Source organism: Ptychodera flava, chromosome 22 (genome assembly GCF_041260155.1).
Source record: "Ptychodera flava strain L36383 chromosome 22, AS_Pfla_20210202, whole genome shotgun sequence".
NCBI lineage: Eukaryota > Metazoa > Hemichordata > Enteropneusta > Ptychoderidae > Ptychodera > Ptychodera flava.
This window is the reverse complement of record NC_091949.1, coordinates 32,710,924-32,736,625: the sequence shown is the minus strand read 5'-3', so window position 1 is coordinate 32,736,625 and position 25,702 is coordinate 32,710,924. Positions and strand designations below refer to the sequence as shown.

General features: G+C 35.4%; 2 protein-coding genes across 2 annotated transcripts in view; both read left to right on the top strand.

Annotated features, from left to right (window-relative positions):
• The window catches only part of LOC139123213 (bifunctional methylenetetrahydrofolate dehydrogenase/cyclohydrolase, mitochondrial-like), a 37,838-nt gene extending 20,311 nt beyond the window's left edge, over window positions 1-17,527 (top strand). The window contains exons 2-8 of the mRNA XM_070689325.1: window positions 6,559-6,743; window positions 8,969-9,244; window positions 10,187-10,282; window positions 11,068-11,301; window positions 12,047-12,522; window positions 13,346-17,225; window positions 17,356-17,527. Of these exons, the coding sequence (XP_070545426.1) occupies window positions 6,559-6,743; window positions 8,969-9,244; window positions 10,187-10,282; window positions 11,068-11,301; window positions 12,047-12,168 (913 nt within the window). The 3' untranslated portion in view covers window positions 12,169-12,522; window positions 13,346-17,225; window positions 17,356-17,527. The remainder of the gene's footprint in view (window positions 1-6,558; window positions 6,744-8,968; window positions 9,245-10,186; window positions 10,283-11,067; window positions 11,302-12,046; window positions 12,523-13,345; window positions 17,226-17,355) is intronic.
• Window positions 17,528-24,766: 7,239 nt separating this feature from the next.
• The window catches only part of LOC139123212 (ethanolamine-phosphate phospho-lyase-like), a 42,471-nt gene continuing 41,535 nt past the window's right edge, over window positions 24,767-25,702 (top strand). The window contains exon 1 of the mRNA XM_070689324.1: window positions 24,767-24,955. Coding sequence (XP_070545425.1) covers window positions 24,879-24,955 — 77 coding nt within the window. The 5' untranslated portion in view covers window positions 24,767-24,878. The remainder of the gene's footprint in view (window positions 24,956-25,702) is intronic.

Here is a 25,702-nt window from a genome sequence, read left to right as displayed (position 1 = left end):
TTCTAACCTTATTTATTGAACACTGTAAATTCTTTGAGCAATCATAGTTCATTATGACTTAAATTATTAAAGTTGGAATCTCCTGGGATTGAAACTACAAATGATGTAATTATCTCATTTTGTGCACTCCAGGATTCTAATCGGAAAACTTCCTATGAATAATTTCAGTTCGTACAATGCAGCTCACTTGTCGGTGTAAAGTGTATACGGCTTTAAAGTCACAGTGAATTCACATCAGCATTGCTCCAGATAGAGCCATCAATCTGTGTAAAGACGTTAGTGTCTGTGTACATTAGCGTCTCCCCCAGGACTAAACTCAGTCAGGATAGAGTCAATTCGTTTAAAGGTAATTACAGATGGTCTGTTTGTCCTGATAGTTCATTACTTGTGTCCATGTAGGGTATTAAAATGATGGGTGCTGATGTCATCGATCAAAAGGTTCAGATTTCAGGCAACTCTGACTTCCGTACTTCAAGACTGTAAAATGAGACAATGCATATACATCTGCCACAAAGAAGTCATTTGGAGCTTTGAAAATTTTCTCCGTGTTTGGTTGGTGTACCAATCTGCTTGTTTGCAAATAAAGACTGTTATCATGCAGATCCGTGCATGAAACGGGAGACGTGTTCTGTTTAAGTGAAAGAAATGAAACAGTCATATTTTAGAAAAAAATATTTCACAGATAGCATGATAGTGGCACTTCACTCTATCACAACTGCAGTGGAACAAGGCAATAAGCATGCATGATTGACACATGACATCATGCTGTGATAGGGCAAGTAGCCAATCGTGCAGCTCCTTAAATGTAACCATCAGACATTGCCATGGTGATGTCAGTGTGCCGTCATTACATATTCAGATGGGTTTGCTCTGATTGGTCAGCAAGCTTTGAAAGTTTGCTCTGATTGGTCAGCAAGCTTTGAAAGTTTAAGCTGGCAATGTTCATAGGAATCATACATGTAGAGATAAAAAAGTATGATTGCTTATTCAGCATAATGCACAGGTTGGTTTGACCAAGGTTTAATTCTCACTGAGCATTGAAATGAAGTTGTGATTCAGGCAATGTTGAAAACTATCTGAAAGATATTCATTTTGAACTCTAAGTGGCAGATATAGCCAAAAACTTGCCCCCTCAATGTCATTTTAACACTGTAGGATTCCAGTTGTAGAATCATATAACTCTGACAAATTATCAATTTTCTTTGTTCATATAGCAGTCTTCTATCTGAGCTGCAGACATGCTGTCATATGTGGGTGGATACGCCTAACACGTATTTGATAATTCAGATACGGTATGAAGTGAAATTTAATGGCAAAAATTTCTCTAAATCAGGCAGTCCATGATAGCTAGTTTGTCATTATAAATTGTGCAAACATGGCACAAGATGTGTGACATACAAATCTTAATCAACACCAGACAATTGTAGTTGTTCCCATGTGTTTATCCAAATGTTGACCAAGATAATGAAAATGTCTAATCAGCAATACCTTAAGTTTAACAAAAAGCTGAAGTAGCCCAGTGGGCGTTTGCTGGCTGCACAGTGTGTCAGAATTAAGATACATTATCTGTTGCTCGGGCATTGTTAGTGAAATAATTTGAAACCTCTGTCTTGTGCCATATTGGTCATAAATACATCCCTCTTGGATAATATTTCAACATCCTTCATCAGTGGCATGTTTATCTAACCATCTTCAATGAGTGTGACTGCCAATTATCTTCATGGCCTCATTTTAGACAGTCAAACCTAAATATCAAGGATATACCCCTGAGAAAGGCCAGTACATGTCTAAATGAACTGGTCAAATTTTATTCAAGTAGTGACTTTAAGTTTGAAAATCTGTCCATAATTAATAGGTTTTCTGATTATAAAGGCTTTCCAGTATGTTTGATTCTGATGAAATCGAGAAGTCAGTGTCATTTTTGTGTTTGCATGTTTTCCAATCGTACCTTTGATCTGTTTGCATTGCGGGCTTCTCAGCAGAGCACATTCTTTGGTTTAATGTCACCAGTCCTGTCATTAGATTTCACGAAAGTTTAGAAAAGAAAATGTGAGAAAAACGATTTGTAGATAAGGATTCTCTGGTTATTGCAGTATACAACTCAAAATATGTGTTTCAAATTCTTTTTAAGACTTTCTCAAGGAAAAGGTAAATAGTTCTTCTTTATAGTCAACAATAAAAATCAGGGCATTAATAAGATTTACCAGTATTTGAAATTCAAAATGACCACCATACCTCGAGTTAATTCTGAGAGAAAACAATAATTTTTTGTTTTTCACACAATCAAGACAATGAAAAATTACTTTATGACACAATAAGCTTTAAAATGAGTATACACACAGAGAGAGATCAGAAAAATTATTGTAAAAATTTGAGAATCCGAATCAACATCTTTCACTGTGGTACATTCTACCTTAAACACTGCCATATGGAAAGTGTTGAAGGGCATAATGATTCTGACAATTCCAATTGAGGTGTCAGAAACCTAAGATAATTCATTCATGAGTATATTTGGTATATTTCGTCTGGGGACATGCAGGGTTAAGGTATTTTGCATTGAAATAAGCCGGCAGTGAAACAACCTATCAGATGTAGAATATATGGTGTGCAAAAAATTGGTAGAAAAGATGTAATACATCAATTTAACAGCAAAAATGTTCCATGAAAATTATCGAAAAGATGTGATGTGTCAACGAAGAAGTAAAGAAGTAGAATATTGTTATCTGTTTCTGTAATTGTAATGTTGTACATTTATCCAGTATTCTTAAATGCCAAAGTTTTATTCCGTACGACAAGGTAACAAGGTTGCCTCCAGTGTAATTGCATATAAAGCTTGAGTGATGTGCAGCTAATAGGGTCATTCAAGAGTTTAAAAATATGTAAACTTTTTTGAAAAGTTCTAATTAGTTTTTAACCTAATTTTAGTAAGGGTAGCTGTGAGAGCAATGTATTTATGTGGGAATGATCATTTGTAGTCTATATGCTGATATCGTTATCTTTCTACAGGAAGTTGTGACGTGTTTTGTTCGCGTGAATGAACTAAAGGTGTTAGGGACATCCTCATAAGGGATATATTTGATGTCCCGGCTAACATCTGAAGAACTGATATAGCCGTAATTATACAAACACCAGATGGGACAGTATGATGAATGATGAGAATACTACCATGTCTAGTGTTGGTAACTTATGGAATGAGGGGTGAAACTTCCGGAATGAGGGGATGGAAACCAGATTCTGTTATTCACCAATGCATTCAATGCTCACAATGGATACAGTCCTGGGGGCTAAGCAACACCCACAAAACTCACGTTAGACAAAATGGCTGTATTATATGATAATATTTTGATTATTGTTTTTCTGGAAAACAAACATTCTCTTTCTGCCCTATACCTTTAAGTACTGGAAAACACAAGGTATTGATACAACCTTGAAAGAAGAATGCATTTTCTGATAAATGAATCCAAGTCAGAACTAAAAATCAATTGTCACAGTAACATTACACAAGGACATTACATACCAGCTTGTTGACAAGTTGAAATGGGCAACAGAACAAGAAAGAGTATCCAATATTAAAGAGAATAGAAATCCTGACAAATACAGCAGAAGTTCATGTGGCTAGTTTACTTACACATCATTTTCCAAAAGGAAAAGAGAAAAATGAAAACAAGACATGCATTTTGCGGAAATTGCCATTTGACAACCATATATATCATAATAGTTAGAATTTTCTTTCTGATATCTCTTCCTATCTCGCCAACTTTTCAATTCCACTTTCTGTCTGATTGTCTCAATGACTTTGAAAAGCCAAGTTTCTTGACCTGGCCCTAAAGATTTACATTTAATTCTATCAACTATAAGTTCAACCTCAATGAAGAAAACAGACTGTATGTAGATACATGAATAATGGATCTTTTTTATTTTGTCTGTATGTGTGTATCTCATATACAAGTAAACCATAGCAGTTATGATATGGAATTATAACTACTTAAGATGTTACTCTTGATTTAATTCATATATGATAGTACAGTCAGTGGACCAAGAAACATCAAACCCATAACTAGTCAAAATACAAAATGGCTATAATTGTATGTTTCATTACACTGTTGGTGAAAATTATCAGTAGCATATTGTGAAATATTTTGTTCCCTAAGGTGTATTATACTGATAATAACAATGTTGGTTGTCTTATCAGCTTTCTGCTTGTCTTCTTCCAGGAAGAACTATCTAGGTTCTTATCAAAAATGTGGGCAAAGATAACAGAAAACCTGATATGAATGCCGCGCACACGTATTTAAAAAGAGTAAATAATGAAAGTAACAGTGCATAATGATTAATCGTTTCTTGCTGTCTTGTGAGAATATCCACGTGTCTTCACTTGTCTGATTGTAGAAAGATGTTGGAACATGGGGATTGTAATTTAAATAACATATTATTCCCAATAGTAGCAATTGAAATAATGGCATTTAACAATCTTCAAAAATAAACATCTTGTAAATGGTTTCAGAGAGTATGTGATAGACTTGAGACCAGGTTGCCTCATTATCAAAGTCTTAGATCACATTACTGTATTTGTTTTGCAATGGGAATTGTTGTTGCCATTTCACAATGATAACAGTTTTCAATTTATACTTTCCGATCATCATTTAGAGTCATTTGAATGAATATGAAAGTAGTACGAAAGAAGAAAAAGTTGCTGTACTTCTCATTAGTCAGAATGATAATGTGTACTACAGTGCAGTACTTGCATGTTATTGCATTGTGATATCAGTTTAACTGTGATATCAATTCCAATTAAGACATCTGAAGGTATATAGCCTTTTACTTGATGTACAAGGGGCAGGTAAATTTTGGGTCAGGCCAAGGAGAAATTTTCAGTAATTTATCTTATGGGCAGGTATTATTTCTTATTTCTACTTTTTTGTCTGCTGAATCAAAGGCAAGATATAATTGATATGCACTACAGCATGTGAGATGTATTTATCAGACCAGGTACTACTTTACTTTGGCAGGCAGTTTTAAGTTATATTCCAGCTTGTACGTATGTCTGGTTGTCATCATTTGCCACAAATTTCCTACTCTGATGATGTCAGTCCTGCAATATGGTATCAGTTTTGTGGTGATATCATTCCAGTTGGAGATATCAGTTCAGTGATATGATATGAATTTGATATGATTCCAGCTGGAGATATCAGTTCAGTGATATGATATGAATTTGATATGATTCCAGCTGGAGATATGAGTTCAGTGATATGATGTGATGTAATATGATATGATATGATATGATACAATATGATATGATACAATATGATATGATACAATATATGTTATGATATGATATGATATAATATAAGCTCTGTGGTGATATCAGTGAATACTGATATGGAGATATGAGAGAAACTATATGTATTTAAATAATAACACACGCCAGCAAGGGCAAGATCACGATTTGTTGCCCGCCCAAGGGATGGTGCTCATGACGGTAATATTGATGATGCTCGAGCCGAAGGCGAGGGTATCATCAATATTACCGTCATGAGCACCAGCCCGAGGGCAGGCAACAAATCGTGATCTTGCCCGCGCTAGCGTGTGTCATTAATTTTATTACACCGAACAAACACTTGTTTTCGAAACTTTGCTCAGAATGCAGTCAAGTGTCGATCGAGACTCGCAATAGTGAAATGTTCTATTTGTTGCTCGATCGTAATTCTACATGAAGTTGAATTAACGTCTAAAAATGAAGACAGTGTTGTTCAAGCTTTTCTCGTTTAATGTACTAAACGGCGTCGTGTACTTCAGGTCGAGCTAATTTCTTGTACCTTTTCAAAAACCATTGCTTTACAGAAAATACCAAGCAAATGTACGCGATGATGTGGTACATGTACGCGCAGAAAGGACGCTGTATTCCAGAACGTGGTAGCGGGCTATATCACTGCGCGCGACAGGGCTAATTATCAGCGCACGCGACAGGGCTATATCACCTAAGCCATGTTCTATCACTTTTTGTTCTATATCACGTGAGTGAGGCTCAGCCAATCACAGTACCTGAAAAATACGTGAGGTGTAATAACACTTAATAATATTAATTTCATAATCAAGTCAGCGGATGAAATCAGTCAGTACATTAATCCTTATTTAGAAGTAGCAGTCTATAATGATATATGATATCAGTGTAATGGTGATATCAGTTGAATAATTATATCACTCAAGTAACAATATCAATGCCATTGTGGTTTCTATCGAATGCTGACATATTTATTGATCAGACATAGGGGTATGTTTATATATACTTGCTGAAAGGGTACATTAATTATTTCAAAAGTTCAGTGATAGATGCAACATCATTCATTAAGTTTGCTTCATTGAACTTTATTCAACAGACTCACATGTTGAGATTTGTTAAAGAAATACTACTGATACCATTCTTTAAAAAAAATTTTGGTCGTAAGAACTGCTATAGAATCATGAATCAAATTTAGCCCAACACCAAACTTAGACTGGCAGATATTTATCATTTTGTGCCATCGCCCCTTAATCTACCAATGTTTTCCCACTATTTAGGAGCGTTTCAAAGATCATTGATGGTAAAGCTGTTGCCAAGGAGATCCGGGCTGAAGTCAGATTGGAAGTAGAGGAGTGGGTCAGACTTGGTAACAGACCGCCACATCTTGCGGTGGTACTCGTCGGAGATGACCCTGCAAGTGCTTCATATGTTAGGAGTAAAACAAGGGCTGCAAGACAGGCTGGTAGGTTTATTGGAGAATGTGTATTGGAGAATATATATATATATATATATATATATATATATATATATAAGTTAGATATTTATTTATTTATTTATTTCAATCATGTGAGATTACAATCAAGTCATACTGGAGGGCTTATTAGTTTACTGTATGGGATTTGTAAGGATGAAATTTAAGGAACCTCAGTGAAACAAGCCCAAAAATATTTGTTCACATTTGCCAGTAGTATTTACTGTGCTAGGCTGATCCATCAGTCACGGATACACCACATGTTACTTTGAAAAGTCTCCTTATCCATACATGCCATTACATGTCTATCTCTATCTCTCAGAAACTGTAATTCCATTCAATTCTAGTATCAGCCCCTTCATCTATGGTTTCTCTCCCCTCTCTTTCCCTTTTTTCCTCTTTTTAGATTTAAAGAAGTGCTATATATGATAACAATTAAATGTTAGATTTATAAAACTAAGACAAAATAATCTCCCCTTGAGTTATATAAATTTTCCCTTTAGTTATACCTCACTAGATAGACATCATGCATGCAATTAATGAGTGCGCAGATCTACAAATGTTAAATGGTAAAAGACTGTGAGAAAGGGCAGGGAATAGGGAGGGGAGGGTTTGTTGCAAGGGGGGCATGGAATGGGAAGGGGAGGGTTTGTTGCAAGGGGGCTGTTGATGGAAAATGAACGGTAATTCTATATAATATGATTTGCCTCGCTGTATTGTCTTAAATCTGCCTGAAGTTGTGATTAGTGATTATAGTCAATTATTGCAGACACCAATTATTGCAGACACCAATTATCGCAGACACAGTGCTTTAATTGTCAACCAAGGACAATTGAACAGTCAACATGTTGAAAAGTATTGGGGCAAATCTGCATTGTTGTATTTTGGAGGCATTTTTTTGTAATTTTTATAAAGAAAACCTCAACAATTTTCTTCGGAAAATGTTTTTAAACATTTTGTAGATTTTTTTATTTATAGATACCTATTTCACCTTAAAAAAGCAATATTTAATATTCTTTAGAAGCATTTCTCCTATTTGTCATATCCAATATCATAGAAAATATCTATCAGTTGCTTGCTTCCTGATTTTACAGTTGTTCCATCATCTTAACTTTTACCTTGCCAGCCTTCAGACCATCGCTGTGACTCTGGAGTATTTACCAAGTTATTCCTGCAAGCTATCAAATCAGATTTGGGATCTATTGCCAATCTGTAAGAAACATATGCTACAGTTCTGATGTCCTGAAAGGAAATAAGAGTGAAAAATTAAAGTCAGATTGGAAATAACCAAGACACCTGGGCACCCTGTAAACAATTTGATTAACTTTAGATTGAGTCAGTCAGTGAGGCTAATAAGAAGATCACTGATAAAATTACAATTCTGACCCAAATGTGGAAAAAAGATTCCACTATGTGATGAATTCACTAAATTATTCTATCAGATTGATACATCGGCAGTTTTTAATGAGAGAGAGTCTCAGCATAGAAATACAATCAAAGCTAAATCATGATAAACTCTCCCCAAAGCTATATGAAGATCTTTTCAAGGCAGTAATTTGATTGCATTGTCAATAGAGTAAATTTGATGTAATTTTGAAACTCACTGAACATGATTGTTAGATGTAAAAGATCAAAGAACTGGAAATCTTTTACTTTCAAATTCAATAAATTTAGGGTGACTTTTAGTACTCACATACACATTTTTGACTTAAAACCTGAAGATAGCATAATGGTTATAAAACTCACACTTGATATTATTTTTCTCAATGCCAATATTTAATGTTGTTGCCATGGTAAAATGCAAACATGGCAATATGTATATCAAAGCAATCGAAGTTACATTTGGAAAAAAAATTATCGTTAGCATTATATCCAGGATCACTCAAGAATTGCTTGAAGATTGTGAATGCTGCCTGCCTATGTATTGATCTGCAGCCAGTGGAAGAGTGTTGTAACATAGCGGTTTGATGGTTGGAGGGGATTGCTGTAATGGCAAAAGATAGAGGCAATTATAGCATGTACATTGGTGTACTCGTGCATACATTGGTATTCTCAGTGAATGCATGATTAAACTGTGTAATTAAAACACCTTGGTTTTGCTCTGGTATTCTATGGAGACTTAAAGCCTTATATAAACCCCACAAGGGTTTAACAGTGAGATTTAGAAAAGATAAAAAGATTCAGCATAGTTTCATCAGTTTTCTTATTTATTTCAGGTATCAGTGCGGAAACAATACGAAGGCCATCCACAATCAGTCAAGAAGAATTATTGGATTTGGTTCATTCCTTGAATACTAACAATGATGTGGATGGTATTCTTGTACAATTACCAGTGCCCAAACACATAAATGAACGGACTATATGTGATTCAGTGCGGCCTGAGAAAGATGTTGATGGTTTTCATGTGATGAATGTGGGAAGATTTTGCCTGGATCAACGGGCTCTACTACCAGCCACTCCATATGGAATTATGGAATTAATCAAACGCACAGGTGAGCATCAGAAGTAGATTGGTATGTTTTGAATTTTGATGGAATTTTCACTCAAGCAACTTATTGCCTTCAGTTTTTTTCACTTCAATCAATGAAAGTCGGTTTTGAATTTTCAGAAACTTAAACACACGAGTCTCATGAATTGATCACAAGGATTTCGAGGTGTGGGCCACCTTTGTTACTTAGCAGCCTATTCATATGTTAATAATCATATAAAATGATATATTTTCATAACAAATGGATATGCAAATTATGTATTGTTATGTAAATTGGCCATCCTGTATATATGGACATTGCAGATTGTAAGAAACGTGCTCATGCATATAGATGAACAGAAAAAAGGGGGAAAATCAGAGCTCCTGTTAATGACAAGATATGGACAAAAAAGATTGCATTGTGGAAGAATTGTAGTGCATGTGACAGACCTGTTGTCGGGGAAAAAGTGAAAGTTGAAGGAATGCAAATGGAACCACAAACCTGTGTAATTTGATTCAACAAATATTCAAGGGAATTAGAAGCTGTAACTTTTGATGATTTTTTTCACTATTCTTGTTCTGTATGTCGGATCAATATCACATTCTCATTCTACGGCACTCCCAAAAACAACTGAAACCCCCAGCATTTATTACATAGCTTGTCAACACATTGCATATACTATATGTGTAAAATGTACTGTTATTGTTTTACATTTGAATTCTAGTCTCGCTATTGCAGTGATGGTGACACATCTAGAGACAAAGTTTGCAAGATAAGTGCTGTGTACCTCAGAAGCATGCTTTGGGAAGTAGAACAAGAAACTGTGGTTGATATATAAAACAAAACTAGTGAGAAAAATCTCCAAAAGTTGCAGTTACTGGCCCCTTTAAAATAGTGAAAAAAAATTCACCAAATCATACAGCTATAACTTTCCTTCAAAAAATGTGTTTATCACACCTGCTGTAGGTATTGACACCATTGGTAAAAATGCAGTAGTATGCGGAAGATCAAAAAATGTTGGAATGCCAATAGCAATGCTCTTACACACTGATAGCTCTCATGGTGAGTTACTCTCTATCCTTCTTTTTATTCTGTTTTTCATTTTTTGTAGATTTATTTAGTTTTTAATTTCATGCTACAGTTTTGTTTAGTGTTATCTCGTTTTGCAGTAATGAGTACAATATACAAGTAGCAATTATCAAACACTTGAACTTGTACCTGAGATTAAATCTTAGAGTAAATTTCAGTATCAGTGGACACTGAGTCCAATTACAGTATAGTGCAGTCCATTAACTTTTGGTATATTGTAAGCTATTTGACCTTTGACCTTACAGCCATTTTCATGCAAACACCAGGCAAATCTGACACGATCTCATCATTTCTTTTATGATGTACATCTTACCATGATCACTATTTAAGTCGTCATTTTATGCATACCAGTCAAAAACCCACAAATTTATTTTAAATTCTGCAAAATTATGATTTCTTCATTGTGAGGGTTGAATTTTTGTTCTGTACATTTAGCTGAAGTGCTGGATGCGTACCTAAGTCTGCATGTATTATGGTGCAACAACTGTGTAGAGGGCACACTGACAATTCAAGTTTTTCAACATTGCATGTAAAAGTCAACTTTAGAAGGTGTAAAATAATAGGGTTGTTACAAAATACCAGGATTTATGTCCAAGTTTATTGTATGCTTCAATACTTACCCAGTAGGTTAGCCAGCACCCACTACTTACCCAGTACAAAGTAGTTAGATGTACGGTAATTCCCAGAATTTTGAGAATAATCTTATTTTATAAAAGCCTTTTTAAGCACAAATTTTAATTTTCCTTCTTATGCTGAAGACTCAGGGATTGGTGCTGACAGTACTGTCACAATTTGCCATCGGAACACCCCTCCGGATCAGTTGCGACTTTTTACCAAGACGGCAGATATCCTGGTAGTGGCTGTAGGAATTCCTGGTCTCATAAAAGCGGATATGGTGAAGGAAGGTGTTGTTGTCATAGATGTTGGCATCAACCGAGTCATAGATGAAGAAAGTGGCCAATATCGACTTGTTGGGGATGTTGATTACAAAGGTTCATGATTTTGACTTTTCATATCTGAATGCAGTACTTTACTATATTGTGTTCAATTGGATGGGGGTTTGGGGGGTGGGGGAGGATCTTGCATATGGAAATAGGGTGGAGTTAGGGCTGCAAGATTCTGAGCAGTATTTTTACTGCCCAGCTGCTAAATCACAAATATGTGATGAAAAATGAGGTTAGCCAGATGTATGATTTTTTATGAAACTCCTGACATACGTGCATGGTTTTTCGTGTATATCTGACAGCTTTGTTGAAACTTGACACAACTACAATGTGTACATATCACTCTTTAATATGTGCATTTGTTGAACACACAAATGTGACTTATTTATAATGTGCCTGAACATCACATCAAAGAGGTTTTCTATAAACTCAAGGATGGCTAACAGCAGATTGAAATCAATGTTGAACACAGGATTAAATTGATGAAATTTGGCAGGGCAATCTTTGCAAGGCTGTAGGGATGAATAGTTGTTAGAAACTTTTCCATGGAGCCATTAGATGTAAGTGTGTTTAGCTGGTGGCAGTGCTATGACAAGTAAATCTTGATTTCTCCAGTCAAATTGCAAAATTTGGAGGAAACACCGCTTAGTTATATATTGACATAGCATATAGTGAATACTGTCATTAAATATTCAATATCAACTTAAAAAGTGTCACTGTCAATGGGATAATCTAATTTTACTTGAAAATTGAAGTACTGATAATTTTGTCTTTATATCTGTCCTGATCATAGGTGTTTGTGAGAAAGCTAGCTATATAACCCCAGTACCTGGTGGAGTGGGACCAATGACTGTAGCAATGCTAATGAAGAACACCTTGATTGCTGCCAGGAAAGATTACACATATAGTAACTGATCTACTGGGTGTACAAAAATTCTGGACATGGCTCGGACTGGAACATTCTACCAACAACAGTGTGTTGTCTTATTAGCAAATAAATTTTACATAGATGTACAGTATTTTAAAATTCTATTTTATGAGAAATTAATATAGATTATGATGTGTTTCAAGTCAGCTCCTGTATGTTAATTTAAACCTATATGATCCCACATTTCCATACAGATTATTTCCTTCACCTTTTTTGATTTGCAATAAATCAAAAAGATACCATGGTAACAAAATATGGAAATCTAACTTTTCATACAAAATGATGATAATAGACCGTATGAAGTTTTTCTCATACTCCTTGAAAAAGGTGTTATTAAGGAGGTACGCTACCATTCCAAAATATGTTGGGACATTCTTGAAGTTGACTTTTCTGAAATAATTTTTATGTGTACATTGCAAAGATATGAAAAAAATATGGGTACCCGTGCAAAATTTTGACAAAACACGTGCCAAAATTGACAGAAAACCACTAAATCTCCCATTTGCGAAATTTGCACTTACCAGCAGAATCTTTATTTTATTGCAAACGATTAACAGATCCCAGTGTGCATACCACATTTTGCATAGCCAGGACAGCTGAATTAGGACAATCAACTAAAATTGTGATGTTTTGTCTTAAAAATTAAATATTAGACCCTAAATTTATCATTTGACTGTAAAATTAGTCTTTTTTAAAAATATAAACTTCATGTAAATGCACAAAATAATTTTCAAAATGTTAAAAAGTACAGCAATATCTATCAAACAGACAGTGTTCTTTGATTTAGAAGCAAAAAAAGTTGGGGTCACCGCGCAAATTTTCTTACTAAACAGCAAAAAGTGACGAAAAAAGGTGAATTTTGTTAGACCTGAGATTTGACCCTCTAGCTTACTGATATTATATCAGAGCTATAATTGTTAATTATTCTCTACTGATCTTTCAAAATAAAAATTACTGTCGATTTTTCAGTGCAAAAATATAATTTGGTTGTTTTGATTCATAAAAACTTCTGAAAGAAATATTATAAGGTCACTAGCATGATTATTTGCCATTTTGTCCTATTATTCACGCTCACCAGGTTAGGTAGTCTAAAAGGAACATGTACATCTTCTGCACAAAAGAGGGCGCTCTCCTATATAGAATGGTAGCGTACTACCTTAAAAGTACTGAAGGAGGAGGACACTTTACCTTCATTGCAAGAGAGCATAACATATTTTACAAAACAAGCGGTTTCAAAATTAAACCTATGAGGGCGCTGTGCATGACTCCAAGATACCGTGTGTTAGAGCATAGACAGTATAAATTTTACTGTCTATGGTTTTGATTGTAGCGAACGTATACGTGTATTAAGCTGCCCTAAATTTTGAACAACCTTTCTCCCTTTTATCACACACTTATCTAATGCAAAAATGAGTCTGAAAAGTGAGAATTCATGTATTTGAATGTGAGCTTTGAAAGTGTGTGTGCATTGTGATCACTTCAGTATGTATGTCATAGTAAGGGTAAAGAATTTGATGTGTGTCGTAGTAGGGGTAAAGAACGCTCAGGTTTGTGGGAAAGAAGTAGGAATTAGATATTGTAAATGAACTGAAATAACTTGTATGGCAAACATTTACAAACCACTGTAAAAATTGTGTGATTGTATGATTGCTGCCAGTTTAGGCCAGACTGCTGCATTAATTCCTTCAGGAAAAGTTATACCACACTAGGCAAATGTTAGACAGATTTGTGTGCTCTTGATATCTTTTTGAAACAAAAACTGTTTTCTCTGCAGAAATTAAGGTATAGTAGATGACGTCGGTCTGATTTATTACCAGTAGCTGTAACTCTATGATTTTTTTCACTATCTTTCTTTCATATGTCTACTACATGTCCTTGTTCTACTCCCTTGAGACACACAGTATGCATCTTGTCAACTCAGCGTGGACATGTATAGACTGCAATTTATTGTTGACAAGTGAAGTCTGGTCTGGAAAAAGAATTGAAATGTGACAGTGCATTTTACATGCATAAGATGCTGTGTTGACAAGCTGCATAGTATTTCATATGTTTTAGGGAGTAGAACAAGAACTTGCAATCGGAATACAAAACAAAAATGGTGAAAAATCATCAAAAGTTACTGTGACTGGCCTTTGCAGACTGTATAAAGTAGTTGGCGCCAAGTGGAATCTAAAGTCAGTTGTACATGTAGATGGTCCCAGTGCATAGAAAGGAATTTACATAGCATTTTTGAAACCCATTGAGACAAAGACTAGTGAATCTTCATTGTTTTAGTAAGTGACTGCTACAATGCTGAGTGCTGTAAAATAGTCTTTACAGCATTATCAGTTCTGAGTACAGCACACAAAGTAGTTGTGATAGCTACACTACTCCAACAGAAACCAGCTAGCTTCCAACTATGCTGCTCTGAAAAATACGACAATAATTCTGTAAAAAAAACTTTTAATTGGCTGCATGCTTTGTTTAGCATTCTTGGATTTTCATTGAAATCAACAGGGTTTTGATTTAGATAAGTGACATCCTGACTATGGTAAATATAGGGAAAAAATTACGTTAGTGGATTCTTAAATTAGTGAATTGACAGACTTTGTTAAGTTCGCATAGAAAGGATGCTAGCTCAAAAGACATTTTACAGAATATTCACTGCTGAGTAAATTATCACTTTGGAAAAGTCAATATTATCGTTTCTATTAGTATCTGGTGCAACAGCATTGACTATTGACTATGTTTCCATTGGATGTGTTCTATCAAAGTAGTATATTGTATCCATCTTCTTAGAGTATGATGAGTACAAAGTGTTAACTTCCAAGACAAAACAGTAAGGACAATGTGCAATGGTAGTAATGTGATGTTTGAATCAAAGTCAATATATGTATGATATCATTAGTTACTAACATACAGGCAGTGATGACAAGTTGAAAAGCAAATATTCCTATATGATTTTGGACAGTATAGAACAAGAAACTGCTTGTATCCCACAAAAGAGACTAAAAATACTTGAAAATCCATCAAAAGTGGCAGTCACTAAATATATCTTTTGCCACTATCTACAAGTTGGTTGAACACTGCGAATTTGTTGACCTCCATGGCCATTGGGTCTCACAAATCATCAATTCGGTACTGTTCCAATTTGTTTTATACCAATGAACTTTTAGGAAGGCAAACAAGGAAACTTCACTATTTATAACTCTGCTATGATTCTGTGGTGTACACACACTACCATTATAAGTCTCAGCAGTAAAGTTTTGCTAATGAATAACCTCATGTGGATTTACCTCTAATTTCTGCAGCCACACTAAAAAACTTTCAGTAAAAATGTGAAAACTTTCATTACCCTCAGGACCTGTCAGCTACTGAGAGACAGAGTCTTTCTTGATGGCATGTATTTGATAACTTTATTGATAACGATGACCGATATTATTTATACTTAATATGATGTGCAGAGATTGAAACTAGGGTGGTGCTCAACCTAAAACTGCACAGTCATGTAATCATGACGACAACTCAGAAAACATTCCAAATAAAGCATTTGTAACCATAGTAACATCAAACCACAACTATTTCCTACTGAAATTATCATTATTTACGATGTATAGAAATATAAAATATATTATATCCTTATATTTTTTTTCACTTTTTTTCAATTTACTAAACTGATCGATACACAATTTAAGCTAGAGTACCTACTTTCATAATTATTATTCCATCTAACATTTTTGGTTCCCTTATCTTTATATGTTAAACTTGTTTTCATATCACAGATTTTCATTTGGAGTGCAAGCAAAGGTTGCAACCATGTTACAAGTCAGATGGATTTCAAATTTTTTACTTGCCAATTTGCTAACATACTGTCTGTCACACATTGTCAAGCACTTTTGACAATTTATCAGACATACTGATGCACAAAAAGATTTGCCAACTCTGTATGTGTTTTAATGTAAGATTGACATATAGATCTGTTTTCTGCATGTATGTTACATGTCGACACAGATGTGTAGCATTACATCTGTGCATGTGTGTTTATAAAGGCATGAACAAAATATTTCCATTATTATTTTTACCCAGTTATTTTTACTTTTTCCACTTTTAATATATAAAATATTGATTGTTCCTATATTGATCTTTTATACATTTTTTCTCTTTAGAAAAAAAAAGGTTTTAGAGAGTGATGTGATTTCAATGTAAAAAGTGAACACTTTGAACTATAATCATACACAAAAAGAATCTCTGAATCTGTAAAACAAGAGTAAATAACTGCCCAGTCTTTGAGTTTATTACAGCAGTAATTAAGAAAAATTACTGTCTTGGGAGGATATGTTTAACTTTTTTGTCTTTGGAAGGACAGCAGGTTCACTGAAACATAGCCAGACATGTCAGTGTACCTGTTTCTTGATACACAACTACTGAATGGAAACACTCTCCAGTGCGTGTCTATTCTCTGAGCAATACATAGACTAGTATAAGCAGGCAAGTTGTAAAACATATTAAACATTATAGTCACATAGCCTATTTTGGAGGAAATTAATGCACTTTATTGTGTCATACAAAATTATTATGCCCATTCAAAATCATGTAGAGTTCCTTACACTTGTTATAACTGCAGGGCCTACACTTGACCACATCTGTCTTTATACTGTAGTAGGGAAATCATTGGCTCTCTACTCTTAGTGTGTTTGTAATGGTGAATAAATAAAAAGTATCCCTAAGGCAGTGTTGAATTGTACAAAATCTTTAAATGGCTTTGTTTTTCATTTCAACTCCTGTTTCCCATATACCCTATTCTATTAGTGTGTGAATATCCAAATTATTTGGAAGTAATTGCATTATTCACCAAAGTGTGGTTGTGGAATATGAGTGCAAGCCACCAAGGATTTGTAATTGTAGGGGGGGTCCTTTTTACTGATCTTACCTTTTCACCACCGTGGTTTGGCCCAAGCCCATTGTTTTCAATGGTGAAAGTGGATACGGTTTTGGGAAATCGGGGATGCACAAACAAGTGAAAGCACAAATCCAAACACATACCTTACAGCTGATAGTTTTCAAGGTACCTTATAAATAGGCTGCAATCTCAAAACTGAGCTTACCTGGATGTATATCGTACTTGGGATATATCCGGTCTGGGTCTGAATATTTCTCAAGATGGGACAATAAACAGTACCTATTTGTTCATCCAGCATTTAAATTATTTAACATGGAGAAAGTATGTTTGTAGATATCGCAATCAATCTCAGAGATAAATGTAAAGTGTAAGAAACTGTTAATATCAGAGAGACTTGTTAACTTTTATGTAAACTTTATAAATGACAAGAATGAATAATAAATAGCAATATCTGTATGCAACTGAAATTTTTGTGTTCTTTTTGTTTTGCCACTAGAAAACAAACTCCAAATCCCAATCTAAATGTATGTATAATGTATGTATGTATGTATGTATATATACTCTGCTTTAGCATCGAGCACTGTAATTTCCCACTAGGACATCTGTATACTTCGATATATATATATATATATCTGTGCTAACAATTGAAATAGTACGTTAAAAATTGAACTGAATGCATGGCTATTTTGAAATATGTTGTAATTGGCTTGACGTTTTCCACTGGCTTATGTCCAGTTTTCCGATTGGCTGATTTTCAGTTTTCCCATTGGCCTATGTCCAGTTTTCCGATTGGCTGATTTTCAGTTTTCCCATTGGCCTATGTCCAGTTTTCCGATTGGCTGATTTTCAGTTTTCCCATTGGCCTATGTCCAGTTTTCCGATTGGCTGATTTTCAGTTTTCCCATTGGCCTATGTCCAGTTTTCCGATTGGCTGATTTTCAGTTTTCCCATTGGCCTATGTCCAGTTTTCCGATTGGCTGATTTTCAGTTTTCCATTGGCCTATGTCCAGTTTTCCGATTGGCTGATTTTCAGTTTTCCCATTGGCCTATGTCCAGTTTTCCGATTGGCTGATTTTCAGTTTTCCCATTGGCCTATGTCCAGTTTTCCGATTGGCTGATTTTCAGTTTTCCCATTGGCCTATGTCCAGTTTTCCGATTGGCTGATTTTCAGTTTTCCCATTGGCCTATGTCCAGTTTTCCGATTGGCTGATGTACGATTGGCTGATGTACTTATATTCTGATGAGATTCAAGCCTTGTTTTGAGTTGTACCATTTTGTTGAAGGTATATATCAGTAAAGGAAAGTTGTATTTAATCAGTAGGGAGATGCTTAATTTTGTTAGTGATAAACATTAGTTTGTAGGTGAAGATAGAGGCACGTACTAATACCGTAAGCTTGATAATCTAGGGTTGAATTTAAAATGTCATTTAAAAAAGGCCTAACACAGTGAGGACTTTGACACCTGTACCAGAATTTGGAATGAGCCAGAGCAAATATGGCGTCCAGTGATTGCACTTGAGCAGCGATACTAACTACTTATTCTTACTGCCTCATGCAATTAATTTTCAAAGTATCTTTCTTCGTGATTCATATTTGAAAGACATTCTGTGTGTGTGTCTCTAGATTAGTTGAGCAAATATTAATGTGATTGAGGGTGGGAGAAAGTTATACTGGCAAGATCGATTGCTACGGCCATGGAAGTATTATACTTCCATGTTACAGCTGTATACAGCTGTACTGCGTGAGTGGCGCCCTCAAGGTATCCATCAAATTTTGAAATGGAAAGTTTTACTTGTTGGTGAACAAGTCTAATTAGTACGCATAACACCAAAATAAAAATATCAAAAACTATAGAAGCTGATAAAAAGGATCTTCAGACTGATTAAATAACGGTAGTCAGAAGGTTTGACAAACTTTACAAATATAAATAAGGGAGCCTTCAGTAATTACAGGGGGGTAGGCTGGAGGAATTGGGGGGAGGGTCACTTTTTAGAAAACAATTCAAGGGGGAGGGTCACGTTTTATGAACCTATCTTGGGGGAGGGTCACTTTTGACAGAAGCTGATTTTATGGCCAAAACTTTGATTATCAGATATTTCCTGAATAGCAAATCACCAACAAAATACATGCACATTATAGACCGCTAAAAAAAATCATAGTTTCATCATAGACCGCAATGCATAGTGAATCGACTTTCAGTTAAATTCCAAAATCAAATTTGTTGCACAACCATAGACTTGTATAACCACTCTAGTCTAATCAAGAAAATTAATATCAATAATCAAGAGTACACAAATGCAAAGATTTACCTATTTTTGTATTGGAAAAAACTATTCATATCATTTCATCATAGACACCATGAATAGTGGTGTGCGCGGAATTCCCCCGGCCCAACTCTCCCTGTAATTATTGAAAGCTCCCCAAGTTATAAAAGTTAAGTTACTTTTTTCAATATTACAACAGATATAATATATATATATATTATATATATATATATATATATATATATATATATATATATATATATATATATATATATATATATATATATATATATATATATATATAACACAAATTATTTAAAGTACAAAGTAATGATATCTGTTATGTAAGTTTCATGCATCCTGCAATCTTCAGACAGAAGATACAGTGAAGTTGCCAACCTCTAGATTGCAGTAGTTTTTCTCACGAGGACATATATATATATATATATATATATATATATATATATATATATATATATATATATATATATATATATATATATATATATATATATATATATATATATATATATATATATAATATATATATATATATATATATATATATATATACAAAAGTTTAGAGATGTCTTTGAGGGAAACTGTTTATATACATTTCATGAAATGAATACATACCTACAGATAGATGGACTGACATTTTAAGTGATTCAAATAGCTCTAAGTAAGAAACCTGTCATTGTTGATATGGAAGTTTTTTTGTTTTATCAAGAGTTGTTACTAGTCGGAGCAGTCACAGAATGTTGTTAATATGCATAACAAATACGATCATTCTTTAATAACAGATGCACTTTAGAGTTTACTGGACCAGAGAAAAATCATAGGATATATTTAACAGTATACATGGTAAAACTGACTGAAGGAGACCAATTTCCATAGAATAAGATAGCAATTAATGATATGAAAATTGTTTAATGAAGTACCACTGTTTCTATTATCTGTAGTGTCCCTTCATATCCCAGTGAATATAGAGAATTGATGATTCTTTTAATCATTTCATCACAATGGTTTGAACCAATCCCACTGTTTTCTATGGTGAAGTTACCAACCTCTAGAGAAAGAAACAGAGTGATAGGGTCAAGGCTACAAAAAATCAAGCATATTTTAATGACGAGGACTTGAAATAAAAGGCTCTTAGTGTTTATTCATCTTAGGCTTATCATCTTTAAAATCTACTTCATGATAATTTCTCTGTAAAAATAATTTGGAATTTACAAATATCTAATTTTAGAAGTTTTTACAAGTTTGATATAAATTTCCGATGTTTTGAGCAACAACCCCCTCTGTCACGCCATTGAACTGCTCTTTTGTTTTACATTATGTGAACAAGTAATTTACACAGGTTAGAAGAAGATTTGATTTTAAAAGTTGTACATGTTACCAATCCAGTCTCATAAGTTTCAGGTGCCTAATTACAATGATTTTTTTTGCACTTTTAGAATTGTACGCATGGCTTTAAAATATTGTGTAGGCACATTGTGAACAAAATCATGAACTGCATATTTTTCAGTTTCATGAATGCATGTTAAGTAAAAGAAAATGGTTTACAGATTATATAAATACAATTTTTACTGTAGTCTGAAATTGAATGCTGCTCTCCTTGGGTGGATGCAGTCCTAACAGGTGAATTTGACATTTTTTCTGAGCTTTTATGTCAAATTCCCCACCTCCAGGCTACAAAAAAACACCCATGAGAGGCTATACATGTAGATAATTTAGATGTCGAAAGATCTGGATAAAGAAGTTATTTTCAGGTGCGTCCGCACAGATGAGTCTGCATCATTGTAGATAATTCAGGACTGTGGCATTGTCAAATCCCTCCCCACCCCCAACACATTGATAGGTGCATATGTCAAACTTTCTCCAAAACACATGTTATTTTTGTGTGTTTTGATTGTATTTATTCACTAGTCACAATGTTTAGGTACGATTTTTTGAAAAAGTCAAATGATCAGCCATGTCTCAGGTATATATGGCCCTTTTTTTCTTTTTTTCTTTTTTTTCTTTTTTTTTAAAGATAAATTTATTTCAACATAGTCACAAATAAAACAAATCTACATAACTGTGAATGCATTAAAATTGAGGTATATATGGCCCTATAAAAATATTTGCACGATTGACGCCACCACCGGTGACTGCATGCATGAATGTGTGTCGCCGTTTTGACTCTGATCATAGAAGTTAAGGCAGGTTGTTAAGGGACGGACCATTAGATCTTGGGAGGGGGGTGGTCAAAAACAGAAAAAATAAAATTTCAGAGCAGAAAGTTAGGAAAAAAAAATCTTCAAACTAGTTTGCAAAATAAAAAATAAATAAATAAGAAGACAAAGGCGTAAAAAAAATATCTGCAAAAGTCTTTAAAATTTTGAATTTTTTTTTAGATTTTACCGACAGAAAGCAACTTTCTGTATTTTTTAGTACAGCCTCCCGGCACATTTTTAATTTTAATTTATACATTTAGAGTGACTGTATCCTTATACTGGAAGTTGTGATTATCTTATCTTTTCAGGACTTTTGTATTCTGATCACTTGAAAATTATGAAATTACAGAGCCTGTTTTCTACTTGTTTCCTGCGTACAAACCAAGCAGGCCAGTACACTAGGTAAAACATTGAAACTATGGTATGGTTGTCAAGACAGAAAGTTGTACTTGCCTTTTAAGATCAAGGTAAACAGATGCAGGCCACATCAGGTTCATTTTTTTCACAGCATTTTATTGCAATGATGAATGCAAGAATGGGTGAACAAGTAGAAACACGTCAATAATGATAAAACAACATATCAAGTCATTATGTATTATTTTGCTTTTAAAAAGGCATTTTCAATTCTTTTTTCTCAAAAAACAGCCTCAAAAAACAACAGCAACACATGTTTTAACATTCAACAATACACTACGTAGGATGCCATCTATCCAACAAATCCCAACACAAAAACACACAAAAGGGTTGAACTTTGAAAGTTTCTCGATAGCAAATACTGAATAAATCTGCATGAATAATCGTTTGTGTGTAGCAAATTTCAAAGAAATTGGACAAGCCCTTTCAGAGAATACAGATTTTTTGACCATGAATGGCATAAATTGCCCTAAAAAGACAAATAATGAAATTTCACCACATCTATACACATCCAATCAATTTGGACATGCTGCTACAGAGAAATAGATGTTTTGATCAAAAAAGGGCAACAATTGCTCTAAAAACACAAATATGCAAATTTAACTATATTTTGCAAACAGCTTCTCAGCTTGTCAAATATCAATTGTAAATCATGAGATATGCATGATGTTTGGTGGGGTGAATGTAGGCATGATGATTTCACCACGCAGTAGAAAGGGAAGCCAGGAAACCAAAATAGTCAATTTTCAAAACTATAGGAAGCTACTGGGGAGCAAGAAGACCATGTTTCAGAGGAAGATGTGTAATCCGAAAAAAATGCTCTCCAAGTGCCACCAAGTAACACCATTTTAATCTCTATTTTTCAAAAGCTCCAACAGCAGGAGGGGGACACCCCCCTCCTGACCTCCCCCATGACCGCTTGTGCGGCCGCTTGTGGTGCTTGGCACCACATCTTTGCCCTCTTTATCTTCAGACAGTGACGAACAAAAAACAAATTATAATAATCTTTACGTCCCTGATACGGCTTTTGCGGCCTGAGGTCGTACGGCGGAAGGGCCCGAGCGTGCGAGGGCCCGTACACCGTACGACCAAGGGCCGCAAAAGCCGTATCAGGGCCGTAAAGGTTTTATCATATACCTTATGAAATGGTAAATGTGTAGTTTACATAATATTCAACATTGTTTGGGAGATAAAAATGCGTGCGATATCAAAAATTCATCGCCATTTGTGTCAGTTTTTCATAAATACGATGGCCGCTTCCCGTCGCGGATTGACATGCATAATGACGTCATTTGTTTACCAGCAGAATTCTAGAACGCGCAAAGCAACATCCGTACTGTACGTGACCAACAGAGATCAAGGCTGAAATCGAGATGTTAGAAGGACAAAAGCGTGTTGTCAGTTTCTGGTAATTTATACTGAACAGGCACGCACTTAGTATACACAGGATTTCACTAGAATTTAGAAATAAAAGCCGATGTCACCTGCACGGCTCCACTGTCGCCACGCGCAACTACGATCTGAACGAGCAGACGTTTCCTAGTCTCGCGCTGGCTTTGTGTACGAATGGAACGTTTGCAGATAGCAACGCGCGTAGTAACCAGAATCGAAATAGTTCGGAAATGCACGCGATTGCCCATATTTGGGCACCGGGCCGGGGCGTGATACGTAAAAAAAATGCACGGATCTGAGGGCGCTTTCTCCCATAGCTTTACACAGGCACGTGAATGTAGGTATATGATAAATCTGAAAATTTACTCTAAAAAAAAAAATTTGCACAGCTAATCTCAATTGGGAAAAAAAAATTCAGAAATTTACAATAGTAAAAAAAAAAATTTCACAATTTCATTGTGACCACCCCCCTCCCAAGGTCTAATGGTCCATCCCTAAGCAGTACTCTACAAACGGTTGTTCCGTCTGGACCATAGGCGCACGACGAATTTTAAAATCACTTGTCTGTAATTGAATGGTGAAACTTGCATTTTATTAACTGTGCAAACAGAAATCATGCGGACAGCTTTTGAGACATACTGTGAGCAGCGCCCAGAACACGGCTGTGGCCGCTCGGCTATACAGCCGAGCGGCCACAGCCGTGTTTTGGGCTCTGCTCACTGTATGTCACAAAAGCTGCCTGCACGATTTCCGTTCGTACAGTTATCAATAAAATGCATGTTTCAACATTAAAATTGTAGACAAGTGATTTTAAAATTCGCCGTTTCTATAAAGTTAGTAACGTTAACAGTAGAGCTGCGCGGCCACAGCCGTGCACGGGGCACTGTTCACTGTATGTCTCAATAGCTGCCTGCACGATTTCCGTTTGCACAGATTTTAATAAAATGCATGTTTCAACATTAAAATTACAGACAAGTGATTTCAAAAGACGTCGTGCGCCTGTGTCTGGACCTCGAGAATATACAAACTACCAACTCAACAGAACGCCTGCGCGATCGCGACAGCTAGAGAATACCGCGTAAGTACAGGCGTCGCGCGCCGTACTCTACCTGAAAGATCTCGCGTCGAAATGAAAGTGAGATCTAGTGACGACAACGAGATCTCGAGAGTTGAATGGCTCAGCCGATTACAAGCAGAGGGTTTCTTGAAAGTAATATACAAATCACAACAGTTGTAGAGCAACAACTACGTTTGAGGTACTACAATTTTAGCTAATCCTATATTTTGGGGATCATTACAGACATTTGTAAGATAAGGTCACATGCAAGACCCACGTTGACAATTGGCTTCGATATTTCCTCTCCGAGTCACCACACGACCTAGAAATCGACGAACCCATGATGACCCCTGACATTTACAATTACGTCATAGTTTATACGGTTAGGTGCGCAGCGCGTAGTTGGACGAAATAACCACTGTTGCCTTCAGTGATACGACAATATTATCGTTTTGTCGAACTGGTCCTACACATGGCAGACACGTCGGGTTCTCCATTGAATGATCTCTCTAAAGACGAGACTCTTGAGTTGAGAAAACGACATTATGGGTAAGGATGAATCTTGAATAGAACGGTGAACGTGCTATATTGCGTACGTGCTCCAACCCCCCAGCTGTAACGTTTTGTGATCAACACTGAAAGTATAACAGGATGCCGCTTGAGTCCCGGCTTGTTTTTTATGTTGCAACCCGAACCTACCGTAATGTCACAAAATGCCGTTCGTTCACAGCTCTTCAACTCATCACATTAAGTGCAGTTGAGATCAACGAAGCCTTTTTTTCATGTGTGCTAATGTTTGTTTGTTGTACCTGCAGTGATAGGTTCTTGTCGATTGTACGGGCAATCCCTTTATCAATTATGTAAGCTTTAATCGTATTCAGGGTGCTTGATGCGTTATACTACCACTAAGCACTCGACGTTTTCTTATCCAGTATAATGTACAGAAAACTATTTATTTATAAAATAACAGTCAGTATTGTTGCCTCTTAGTGTTTCAACTTTTTGATTTAGCCAACTTTGTTCGAGAAAGTCATGTCTTCATCTCGATGTCCGAAAGGTGAAGTACGGCCATTTCATTTATGATGGGTTTAACCTTGTTTCACGCGAAGGTTCATCGAGTTATTTATTGTGCTGCTGTGCCTACGTGCACGACACGGGACCAGGATTGTAATGTACGTCCCATTCGTCCGCAATCGATTACAACCTGACAAGGGAAACAACATGACGGTCCGGTAGAAATGTCTGTCACTGACAATGTTTTTCCATGGTTCGAATATTGATTACACAAATTTACGC